General features: G+C 55.2%; 1 protein-coding gene across 1 annotated transcript in view; it reads left to right on the plus strand.

Moving 5' to 3' along the window:
* BCORL1 (BCL6 corepressor like 1) overlaps positions 1-12,507 on the plus strand; it is a 34,956-nt gene that overhangs the window by 4,651 nt on the left and 17,798 nt on the right. Inside the window, 4 exon segments of the mRNA XM_063141696.1 lie at positions 6,655-6,787; positions 8,204-8,294; positions 9,239-11,593; positions 11,595-11,657. Of these exon segments, the coding sequence (XP_062997766.1) occupies positions 6,702-6,787; positions 8,204-8,294; positions 9,239-11,593; positions 11,595-11,657 (2,595 nt within the window). The 5' untranslated portion in view covers positions 6,655-6,701.

Raw genomic sequence — 12,507 nt, forward strand, 5'->3', positions numbered from 1 at the left:
TCTGAATCTGCAGCTTCCTAAATCAGGACAGGAAGGTGTGCAACTAAACAAGATAACTTGGTCTTTTTGTCATAGTTCTAAAGTTTTGGAAACTCGTGGTAGCTGAATTGGTAACTGCACCTAGGTGGTGGGGGCTGTGTTGTTGTTTTTTAGTGGGTCGGGTGAGTTGGCTAGCATTTTTAAAAGTTTCTGCTGCCATATGTGGAATACCGTTCACCGGGCTGGTTGTTTATGTGCTGTGTGTCTGTCTTTAAGAGATTGTAGGTTGGAAACAAACCTCGTTTTTTCTTCCATCTCAACAGCAGACCTGAAAGCTTGGAAGCTATAAGAAATGTTGTTAATCTCTCTGGCTTTTAACTACTGACAGAGCTTCTTTTCTTTTCGCCTTTGCCTCAGCAAGCAGCACGTGTCAGTTCACCTTTTCTGAGCAGAGACGTCAAGTTGACTGTTTTGGTAGCCACTGAAATTCTCAAACCAGCACCGGCCACTGGTGTAATTTCCATTAATATATATTTTTAATACTCCTTAAATTATTTGGGTTAGGGTTTAAATATATTGCTATTTTGGCCTGAGCAAAAAGTGTTGCAACAGCATCTAAGGGTGTGTCCAGACGTTAACTCTGCACTGTGAGCTGACTTCTGAGAGGCTAGTTTAGGGTGGCATCATTGGGAGGCTGAGCTACAGAGGAAGACGTCCCCAATAAAAATCTTAAGCCAGGGGTCGGAGACTTGTAGGCCAAAACATCTGATGGGCCACAAGTTGCCCTCTCATAGGTTAAGCAAACAGTCTCTTGGCCTGTCCCCTTCCCATCCAGAAGGTGGGGATAATAATATTGGCCTACCTTACAGGATTGCTGTAAGAGTTACTGAAGTAATTGCATGTGAAGTGCCTTGAACATCCTAAAGTGGAGCTGTGTATCTTTGTTAGTACTCCTATCCTGGATAGAGGTTTTGTCTGTGATTTGGACCTAGCAGGAATGATGCGTCTTTCAGTTTATGAACTGGAATCTTAGACACGGCACGTTTGGAAGTGGTCAGGATGAGCATAATGGGAGGGGTGGGGGGGAAACCCTACAGTATGCCCCATTATTATTATTATTATTATTATTATTATTATTATTATTGCATTTATATCTCGCCTTTTTTTCCTCCAATGAACCCAAGAAGATGTACATCCTCCTCCTCCTCTCCAGTTTATCCTCACAACAACTACCCTGTGAGGTAGGCTGGGCTGAGAGTCTGTGACTGGCCCAAAGTCACCCAGTGGGTTTCCATGGCTGAGTGGGGACTAGAACCCGGCTCTCCCGGCTCCCAGTCCAACACCTTAGCCACTACACCACACTGGCTCTTCCCTGCATCTTCCTCGCTTCATCCCTCGCTGCGAGTGTGGCTCAGGAGCACACGCGCAGATCCAATGGGAACGTGCGGTAGCTGGCGGTCTCTGATAGTGGCACGTTGTGGCCAGAAAAGCTTGTGTGTCTTGCTTTTGTAGAAACGTGGAGCTGGGGAGAGTATTAGTTGGCTAAATTGCAATTGAAGGGGAGCTTCACACTTGAAACTAACCTGGAATTTGCTGCTGGGATTTCTGTGCCTTGCTCTTCTTTTAGGGGCTTTTATTTTACAGAAATAGCCCCTACTTTATAAATACTTAAACAAACAACAATCTCTGTGGACATCTTCCATTCTCCGCTTTCTTGCTTCTTCCCTAAGGAAGACCCCCGTCACCAGCTTATTGGTACTTTATTCCCCTCCACCTGTCCTCTATCAGGAGAGACCACCTGGGCCTCTGGGGGGAAGCGTCTCTCTACACATGCTCCGCCTGCCTGCTTTTGCCATTTCCCCTTTACTAGGACTGGCTCTGGACTCCTTTTTCCAGGGACCTCCTCCTACGCTGGCTGCACGTGCTGTGAGTCCCCTCCACCTGTTTGCCCCCTTCAGAGTCTGTCTAGACCCTGCAGTCGGGAATCTACTTCATGTCATCTAGTAAGCCCACCAGGCAGAAAACAGACTTGCACAAAGTTAGGGCTGCGACGGATCCGTTCCACCGAGGACGCAGGGTAAAACTTGCGGCACAATCCTATATGTGTCTACCCAGATGTAAGCTGTATTGGGCCTGTTCAGACAACACACTAAAGCCATGGTTAGGCCACTAATCCTTTTGCAGCAAACGGTTAGTGGGTGTGCTTAAACCGTGGTTATGTAGCCACCAGGGTTAGGATTGGTTCACACAACACACTAAGGTCATGGTTCGCATGACATGTTAAGTCATAATGCTTAGCTCAAAATGCTTTAATCAGTGTAGCTTAGCATGTTGTCTGAACAGGGTTATAGAGTTCAATAAGTCTTACTCCTGGGTAAGTATACAGGATTGCATCCTTAACAGGTTTAAACCAAGCTCTGGGACATATTTTAAACTCCGCGTTTAAAGAACGAAATAGGCTGTACGAGGCTGTTTCAGATGACTCTGCACTAGAACAGGGGTGGGCCACTTGTGGGCCTCCTGATGTTTTTGGCCTACAACTCCCATCATCCCTTGCTCTTAAATACACTGGCTAGGGCTGCAGGACGAAACATCTGGAGAGCCACAAGTTGCACGCCCATGCCCTGGAGCCTAACTTTTGTCACTTCCCCAACTCCACAGTTAACGGGCAGGACAGATGTAGGCTAAACATGACTAAGACATTTGGAGCGGTTGTGCAGTAGAGCAACTGTCTAAAAAGGTTGTGGGAACTTCTTCCTTGGATAATACCTAGAATCATAGAATAGTAGAGTTGGAAGGGGCCTATAAGGCCATCGAGTCCAGCCCCCTGGGAGAGCTTGTCTAAGGGAAGGGGGCGATTTATGGTTGTGGTTGACCATGTTTGTATTCCTGCCTTTGCTGGAAGGAGCAGTATACATGGGGATGATCCCATTCTGTCTTGTTCTAACTAAGTGAAGGTGGGAGAGAGAGAGAGAGACAGATCAGCTAGCTCAGAGTTACCCTTTGGGCATCATGTCTGAGCAGGGATTCAAACCAACTACACCAACACTCTGGGACTAGATTAGATCACCTCCCCCAACCTGGTGAGGGCCAGATGTGTTGGACTGCAACTCCCATCATTCCATTGGTTATGCTGGCTGGGAATGCTGGGAACTGGAGTGGACTGGATGACCTAGTGAGTTCCACCCAGTGTTTGAATTTCAGGGGCTTTTCCTCTCCCCTGGGGAGGGAAGTTGAGTTTTGTTTATAGCAGCAGAAGAAATATGCACGTACTGCTTGCGTCGTTCTCTTTTAAGAGGGTAATCCATTCTTCCCGCCCCCAAAACATGCAGAGAGCAACGTGTTGTTGTTGGGAAATTTGAAATTCTTTGCTCAGCTGGTTGAGATGGGGTTGTGGGGTGGAACTGCTATTTAGAATCCTGCCTGGAATGCGGTTGTATGAGTACCGTGGACACCTATCGGATAGCGCCCACAAGATCGCTGATGGGGTGCAGCACGTGTGCGTAACCCAAACCCCCCAGCACGTGGCCCTAACTCCAGCCTGCATGGGGGGGGGGGGCTGAAACTAAGGTAGCATTAAGACAAAACGCGGAGAACTCTCTTGTGGGTTTCAGCATTTCCCCGGCGCCTCCACCTCTGTCCTTCAGACTTTGCTTTGAGTCTTGGATGGGCTGTCTGACACGGCGAAACTGTTTCTCTGGGTTTTGCCTTGAAACTGGGCCCCCTCCCACCCCACCCCACCACAACCCTCTTGCCTTCTTCTTGCACCTTTCCTAACCTTTGGGCAGGTATAGTTGCCTCTTTCTGCAGCAAGCCTGGCCCCACAACTCACCCCGTAGGTTTAGAGTATCAAGCGCACTGTTGGCTGCGAATCGGAACTTGAGAATTTGTCTTATTGCCTACCCCAGTCTTTCCCAACCTGGTACCTTCCAGATGTTTTGGACTTCCAACTCGCCTTGTCCCTGACCAGTGGCTCTGCTGGCTGGGGCTGATGGGAATTGCAGTCCATCTGGAAGGCAACGTGCTAGGGAAATTCCACTCCCGACTGGAGGCCGGGAAATCTTCCCAGTCTTGCCTGGGGATGCCGGGGATTTTACCTGAGACCGTGTGCATGCAAAGCAGCTGCTCTGCCACTGAGCCACGGCCCCTTGCTGACTTGCAGGAGTAGCCCACGGAAAGCTTAAACGTGGTGGCATGCTTTGAGCTGATTCTCTGGCTGTGTCCCCTGAGTCTTCCAGACCGCCGGTTGTCCCCCTTATACCTCAGTATCTGGGCCCAAAAGCAGAGGTCCAAATGATGACGTTACCGATATTATTTAACGCCGGGATGGGGAACGAGTGGTGGACTGCAACGCCCATCAGCCTCGGCCAGGATGATGGGAGCCGTGTTGCACCACCTCTGGGAGGGCTTTACGTTCCCTGTCCCTGATTCAGAGAGACGAATTGGGACACAGGAAAGCCCTGGCATTGCGTCATGGGTTATGCTCCGCTCAGAAAGTCTGTCTCTCTGGAGCAGGCTTTGAAAAACTTGGGGGAAAGAAAGAAATGGAAGCCGTGGGGTGGGGGGAACCGGCCTCCCTCCCCCTTTCCCACCAGTTTGTGTGTACCCCCGAAATGAAGTCCTCTGAGGGGGGGGGGCGCTACCAATTCAGCAACCTCTGCTTAGTGTGCAATCCTGTGCACACTTACTCCTGAGTCAGCCCCATTGAAACCGGGGGTGAAGACACACGTCTTTCCGAGTAAATCTGCGTAGGCACAAGCCGCTCCACCGTGAAAATTGAGTTTTGTGTAACGGGAAGTTTCAAATGCAGAAAATAAGCAATGTGTTTCCCTCCCCCGCCCCCCCAGTTGGGGACAGGCAGAAGTTTCTCAGGGCTCCACTTACGTGTCCGGAAAAACATGTGTGGGGAGTCGCTTGGGTCTGGCTGTCTCTCCCCCCACCCAGCTCCTCCTCCTCCCCTTCGGATCCATCCGCCGCACGACTCCTCCGTAAAGGAGCAAATGCCGGTGCAGAGAGCGTCTGGCCATCTCTCGCCAGGCCCCACAGGACTGACATTACGAGAAACGCCGCCGTGGATCCGTGCCGCGTGCATCGCTCGCTTCCTGCGGGGGCGGGTGGGGCACCCTGGGGAGGGGGAAAGGAGGTACCTGCCGCGCGTCTCCGCAGGGTCTGCTCCCCCTGCACTTCGGAGCCCTGTCTGGTTCCTACTTCCAAGGCGAAGTTGGACTCTTCGGTGAGCTTTTGGCCGAGGGCGCTCCGGCAAATTCCTTTGTGGAATTCTCTCTGCGCTTGGCGCCTCCCCCTCTGCTCCCTGCCCACAAGGAAACTCCCCACGGTCTCCTCTCCCTCCGCCGCCCCCCCCCCCCAGAACATGTTTTCGTGCCGCTTGGATCTGGGGTGTTGTGTTCCTTCTGTCCCTTCTCCCCCCCCCCCCCCACGCACTTTGAATCTCTCGATTCCCTTCTCCTGGATGGGAAGGATTCCTGCTCCCTCCCCTTCTCTGTATTCCCTGGGAATGCTTCTGTCTGGCTCACTTCCCACATCCTCCCCGAGGAAAAAGAAAAGGAGAAGAAGAATGCTCTCAACAATGTCCGTTTCTGCTGCTGCATCCTTGGAGGGGCCTTCCTGGCTCTGCCGCTGACCCCGTCTTCCCTTGCGCCTTCGGCCAACGCGTGCGCCTCGGCTCCTGGCATCTTTCATCCCGGCTTGTAGGGGCTCCTGCCTCCGTCGTCTCTTCGCTGCTGCTGCTCCAGCAACAGCAAAAAAAAACCACCCGCATTTTGCATGGGGGGGGGCTGCTTTCTCCCTCCCCACAGATCTCACAGGTGTTTCTCCTGAGGTTGCCTGGTGCCAACTTCTGGGACACTTGCATCCACCCCCCTGCCCCCCAAAGCCTCTGGGACCTTAAGAGAGTCTTGTCCTTGTGACAGTGCACACGGTATTCAGCCGTGGGTCGCTCCCTTCATCTTCTCTTTTTGGGGCTTTTATTTTGTTTCAGTTATTACATTCAGGAGCTCAAGGCAACGTCTGCGGTTCGTGTTCTCTCTCTCTCTTTTATCCGCACAACAACAGCCCTGTGAAGTAGGTTAGGCTCAAAGTCACCCCGTGAGCTTCATGGCTGAGCGGGAGATTTGAGCTCGCTCCCCCCCCCACACACCCTATCCTTGTCTGACGCTCTATCCTTGTCACCACGCCGTGCTGCCTCTCTCTGGCTTTCCTTCTCTGAGCAAACTGCTCCTCACGAGAAGTCGCGATACCCTCCTTTTCGGCCTGTTCCCAGGGCCCTTTAATCTCTTCCCAAAGTGGCCCCACGGACCCAGACGTTCGGCAGGCAGCTCAGGTCTTGCACAGCTTCCCTAGGTGCCGCTTCCCAAGTTAGCTGTCTGGCAGTACTAAAGAAAAAACGGCTTCCTTCTTGAAAAGATTTCCGCTTGAGGATTTCCCATCCTAAGGTGGTGAAAAGTCTTCCCCGGGCCTGTCCTGGCGCTCCAGAGGCCAGGCACCCTGAGCCTAAGGGCTCCGCCATCCTTTTTGCGTTTCTTTCTCTGCAAAATGCTGCTTGCCGCCTGCCGTTTGCAGCCTGCGTCTCAGCTTAGCCAGGGGTGGATGTGACCTGCCTCCTCGCAGCCCCCGTGGAACCCGCCCTTGACCCTGCACGGGTTTGATCTTTTGCAGGCGGAGCCCCTGACAAGAGCGGGCCTGGTCGGCGCTGAGCGGCTGACATGATCTCTGCAGCACCTCTCTACAGCGGGGTGCACAACTGGACCGGCGCTGAGCGGATTCGCATGTGCGGCCTCAACGAAGAGAGGTGAGGTGTGTGGACGTGCGCGTGTGCGGCCTCCCCAGGCCGGGAGAGAACCCACACCCCCCCCCCATGTTCCCTTCCCCCAGCTTAAGTTACTTTGCTGAAAGGAGAAAACTGCGGTTTCATTTTGGGGCGCTGTGAGTTTTCTTTCGTTACCATACTTTTACGTTCCGTCTGATTTGACAGCCCGGCTTTGCACATCAGGTATTGTTCTGTTCTTTTATTGTAAGCTGCCTAGAGACCTTTTATGTTACGAGGCCACATGTAAATGTTGTACCGAAAAGACGATCCGCTCAGGCCTGCAAACGTTCGATCCCCACCCCTTGGCCTAATCAATTTTAATCATCGTTCCCTTTGATAAATGTGGGTGGCTTTATTGAATAATAACAATATTTATTTATTTATTTGCAACATTTATACACTGCTCCATATCTAAACAGATTCCGGAGCGGTGAACAATAAAAAATAAAAGAACAGAACAGCATATCAAAAGTTTGTTACTTTTAAAAATAGAATACCAGTGGAAACCATGACTGGTCAGTCAAGGAAGGCTTCCTGAAATTCTGGAGGCACCGAAAACAACACAGTGTTGCCTGAGTTCCAGAGGCAGGGAGTTCCATAGAAAGGGGGCCACCACACTGAAGGCCTTCTTTGGGTAGACACCAATCGGGCCATAGGTCCGTGCAGAACCACTAGGAGCATGCCCTCTGATGACCTCGAGATTATGTGCAGCAGCCAGATTGATTTCGGGAACCAGAAGGTTCGACCATATAACACCTGCTCTGGTCCGCTTGCACTGGCTGCCTGTATGTTTCCGAGCCCAATTCAAGGTGCTGATTTTGACCTATAAAGCCTTACACGGCTTGGGACCACAATACCTGACGGAACGCCTCTCCCGACGTGAATATACCCGGTCACTACGTTCAACATCTAAGGTCCTCCTCCGGGTGCCTACTCCGAGAGAGGCTCGGAGTGTGGCAACGAGGGACAGGGCCTTTTCGCTAGTGGCCCCCAGACTTTGGAATGATCTCCCTGATGAGGCTCGCCTGGCGCCAACGCTGCTATCTTTCCGGCATCAGGTTAAGACTTTCCTCTTTGCCCAGGCATATGGCGGCACATCTTAATCACCCACACGTTTAGTTTTTTAATGGTTTTTAATGCTTTATGTGTGTATGTTCTGTGTTTTAGAGTTTTAAATTTTGTATACTCGTCTTTATCTTAATTTTAGAATTTCTGTAAACCGCCCAGAGAGCCCTGGCTATGGGAGCGTTATATAAGTGCAATAAATAAATAAATAAATATTATGTGTGTGGCGGGCGGTGGGGTGGGTGGGGAGTGTGCTTTGGATTAGCAATCCAATCTTGCAGTTTTAAGGGAATGTTTCTGGGTTTCACTGGGTTTCTCTTCTCCCCGCAACAGGAGAGCTCCGCTTTCTGATGAAGAATCTATCACCAGCGGCTCCCAGCACCTGGGCTCCCCCGAGTTCTGCGTTGGCAACAGTTTTTCCAAGGTGAGGGGCGGGTGGCGTCGGCGGCCTCGCTTAAGGACCGTCAGGCTAGTTTGCTGTCAGACAGGATCAATGTGCAATGAAAACTTGTGGAACTCACCGCTACAAGATGGGATTGTGGCTGCAGGCTAGGATGGCTTTGAAAGGGGATTAGAGGGAGTCATGGAGGAAGATCAGATCTGTCGATGGCTGTTGGCCAGGGACCATTTCTCTGTAGCAGATGCTTTGGATGCAGAAGGGATCCTGGTTTAATCCCCCTAGTTTGATAAAGCGACCAGGTAACAGGGGATGGGAAAACTTCTTTCGCTGCCGGTCATGGTAGGTGGTGGGAGGGGAGATGAGCCAATAGTCTGGTACGAAACATGTTCCTAGCCACGAGAGGTGAATGGAGCCTCCTCTTACAGCCGCAGTCTATCTAACTGCCAGATGTTGGGGTCAACCCTTGATCCGAATTTATTAGTTTAAAATGCTTTTATTTCGCTCCCCAAGCTCCTGGAGCAGCTTACAATCAGTTGGGAGATGAGCCAATACCTGTCCCCTGCAGGTTTACAAACTCCAAAAGACATGACACACAAGGAGAAAAGGATGGGAATGGAAGAGGAAAACCATGCCACAGGGCAGGGTTTTTTTTATGTTCTTACCTTGAGCTAGACAGAGTTGCATTGTACCTAAGAAGTGGAGATATGGACCGGGCAGTCCTCCGTTCGAATCTCGCCTTTGCGATGAGCTCTCTAAATGGCCTTAGGCAAGCTGCTCGCCTTTTCCTCCTGCATGACACATCCCCCCCCCACACACACACACACTCCGACGCAACACATGGGGATAGTAGTATGGACTATTGACTGACCACGGAATTCCTAAGATGATAATCTACCCAAAGCCCGTGTGAGCGAGGCACCAGAAGCGACTGGCGTGATCCTAACCCTCTCCCCCTCCCCTTGTTGCAGGTGGAGCTCACAGCGGTCTCGAGTAACGGCAGCGGTGCCCAAGGGTTAGAGGCGGAGGGCATCGTGGAGGAGGAACCCGGGCCCAAGCTTGAGGAGCAGTCCCGTGAGCCGGACTTCGCCGGGAAGGCCTTGAAGGGCGATGACGCCGACCCAGGCGAAACGAGAGAGGCCGAGGCTGCAAAGCCGGAGAGCGGTGGCCCGGACTGCGCGTGGCCCTCTGCTCAGGAGGCGGCAGCGGCGGACGTTGGCCCTGCTTGCCCGAAGGCTCCGGAGAGCGAGCATGCAGGGAAGGAGAAGAGCACCCCAGCGGCTGGTGCAACCCTGGCGGTGGCCACCGCTGCCACCACCGCCACCACCAGCTGCAACACGTTGGCCCCTGCTCCGGCCACCTTCACTTTGAAAAGTGTCTGTTTCTCAACGTCTCAGGCCCCTGCTATGCAAAAAATGGCCCTCTCCTTCCCCGCCGGAGCAGTCCTAGCCCCCAGCCAGCCCCTGGTTTACCTCCCGCCTCTTCCGAACCCCCTGGGGGTCTCGTCCGCACTCGCCCTGCCTGTCTTACCCCCCTTCCAGCAAGACCCTTGCTTACCGGGCCTCCTGGCCCCTCCTGAGCTGCGTACGTACCCCTATTTCTCCGTGGCCAGGTCTTTGGCTGCGGACCCCAAGGCGGCACCTGCGGAGGTGAGCCCGTTGAGCTGCCCCCCCTCCTCGGGAGAGAAGGGCGCCCCTGTTTCCGCCGGCTCCTCCCCTCCAGCCAACGGCCCGGACCTTTCCCCCGGCACGCCGGTCGTGGTGGCCTCGTGCACCAGTAGCGTCCCTGTGTCGGGGTCCGCCGGGGTGCTTGCTAGAGCCCCAGCAGCGGTGGCGGCCCCAGACCAGCTGGCCGGGGGCGTCCTGGCCTCCATCTCCCCGCTGAAATCTCCCCCGCAGCTGGAGCGCGAGATGGTCTCAACCTCCCCGGAGTGCAGCGAGATGCCCCTGGATCTCTCCTCCAAGTCCAACCGTCAGAAGCTGCCTCCGCCCAGCCAGCGCAAGACGCCCCCCATGCCCATCCTGACCCCGGTTCACACCACGGGCAAAGCCCTCTTCACCACGGTCTTCTCCAAGTCCCAGCGGGTGGCTCAAGCCGCCGGCAACCCGCCCGCCGCAGCCTCGCCCTTCGTCATCTTCCCGGATTTCTTGCGCAACGGGGAGCAGGGCTCCTGGGTGAAGAACTCAACGGCCCTCATCAGTACCATCCCGGGCACCTACGTTGGGGTGGCCAACCCGGTGCCGGCCTCCGTGTTGCTGGGCAAGGATTCCGGCGTCGGCTTCGGCAGGGACTCCCGCCACCTTCCCAAGCAGGAAGCCATTTCTATCGTCGACCAGGGCGAGCCCCGAAGCGCCGGGACCCCTTCCGGGAAGAAGAGCAGCGCCGAGGGGCAGCCGGATCCCGCCAGGCAGCTTCTCCATGGCCGAGGGGCCCCAAGCGCCCCCTTGCGCCCGTCCAAGGAGCTGTCCGTTTGGAACCCCGGGGCAGGGAACGCGTACCCTCGGTGCTCGCTCAACGGGAAGCCCGCCAGCCCTCAGCTCCTGCCGGTGGGGTGGTCCCACTGCCACCCGGGTCCCCTGCTTTCAATCGGCCTCTCTGCAGCCGGACAACTCTCCCCCAATCAAGTCGGCCTCCCCAAGCCGGTCGGCACGGGCGGTCCAGCCGCATTCCCCGCCGTGCAGCCGGCAGAATCCGCCACGGTGGCCCAGAAGGGCCCGGACGCTCCTTCGCAGGGCAAGGGCTGCACGGCCGCCTTGCCGAACGCGGCCAGCCCTCTGTGCGTCTCGCCAGCGCTGCAAACCAACCTTCCGGGCGCCAGGGGCTCCAAGGGCCCGGCCCCCAACTACAGCGTGGAGAGGTTAGAGGCGGACCCTGCAGCCAAGGTGGCTCCGCCGCCCGAGGCCGCCCCGGAGGGCGGCAGTCGCAAGCGTCCTGGAGACACCAAGCCCAAAAACCAATTCTTGACTGCCTACCTGTCCCGTGGCCTTCCCTTGGCTAGGCAGCCGAGCGTGCGGACGGCCTCGGAGCCGGCGCCCCCCGCGGACAGCCGCTGCAAGGAGCGGAGGTTCGCCGCGCCCCGGGCCCCGCTGCAGGCGGAGGTCCCTCCCCGTACCGTGCATCAGGTGGACCTCAGCCGGGTGAAGACGGAGAGGGTGGACCCGGAGGAGCCCTTCGACGCCTCCGCCTGCTTGGCTGCCTCGAGAGACCCTCCGAAGGCCAAGCTCAAGGGGGCGGCCCACATCAAAGTGGAGGGGGGCTTCCCTTGCAAGGCCAAGCGACCGCACGAGGGCCCCGACAGGCCGTCTCACAAGAAGATGAAGTGCCGGGGGGGCCGGCGAGGAGTCCGCCGGGCTCTGCAAGTCGAGCAGCCAGAACCTCCATACCCGCAAGGTGAGTGACGCGGCCGGGGCAGGGAGCCGGGGATCGCCGGAGGGTGGCTGTTGCTATTGTTACATTTCTATTAGGGCTGAGCACGGACCCCCCTGAACCGCTTCGTGGCCCGATCCGGAACTTTCGGATCAGGCCCGAACTGCTTTGGGATGATCCGATCCTCCCCCTCGGAGCGAGATCCGGAGGGGCGGATCGAGATTTTGCCCCCACTTCCCTACTTATTTGCCTCCGTGGCGGGCAACAGAGACAGGTAAGTAGGGACAAAATGGGGGCCAAATAAGTCTCCCTTCCTACTGCCCCCTTACCTGGCTCCACCGCTGTCGCTGCATGGATTGCGGCAGCGGAACCAGGTAAGCTCCCCTCCCCCCCACTTACCTGCCTCCGGCACAGGCTTCAGCTGAGGCCCAGGCCTCAGTTGAAGTCTGCGCTGGACTGGGACAGACACAGGTAAGCCTCCCTCCGCCCTTACCTGGCTCTGCTGCTGTCACTGCACAGACTGTGGCGCCGGCGCCCGGTGAGCCCCCCCCCCAAACTTACCTGTGTTCATTGCTCCGGAAGGAGGCGAACCGCTTCGCCTTGATCCGCAGCTCCCCTGACCCGATTCGGATCCGCCTTTGGCGGAGGCGAATCGGCCCGCTCCGTTCCAGCTTCTATGACCCGAAACGGAGCGGAGCACAGCCCTAATTTCTATGCCGCCCCGTAGCCGGAGCTCGCTGAGCAGTTTACGAAGATTGAAAACATTACAAAGTTAAAAATCATAAATAACGCACCACAGACCATATACACAGAGACAACATACATCCAAGAACAACCTTGAGCAATTGGCCAAACTAAAAGAAATCTGGGATTG

The sequence above is a fragment of the Elgaria multicarinata genome, chromosome 15 (assembly GCF_023053635.1).
Source record: "Elgaria multicarinata webbii isolate HBS135686 ecotype San Diego chromosome 15, rElgMul1.1.pri, whole genome shotgun sequence".
NCBI classification, from domain to species: Eukaryota; Metazoa; Chordata; class Lepidosauria; order Squamata; family Anguidae; genus Elgaria; species Elgaria multicarinata.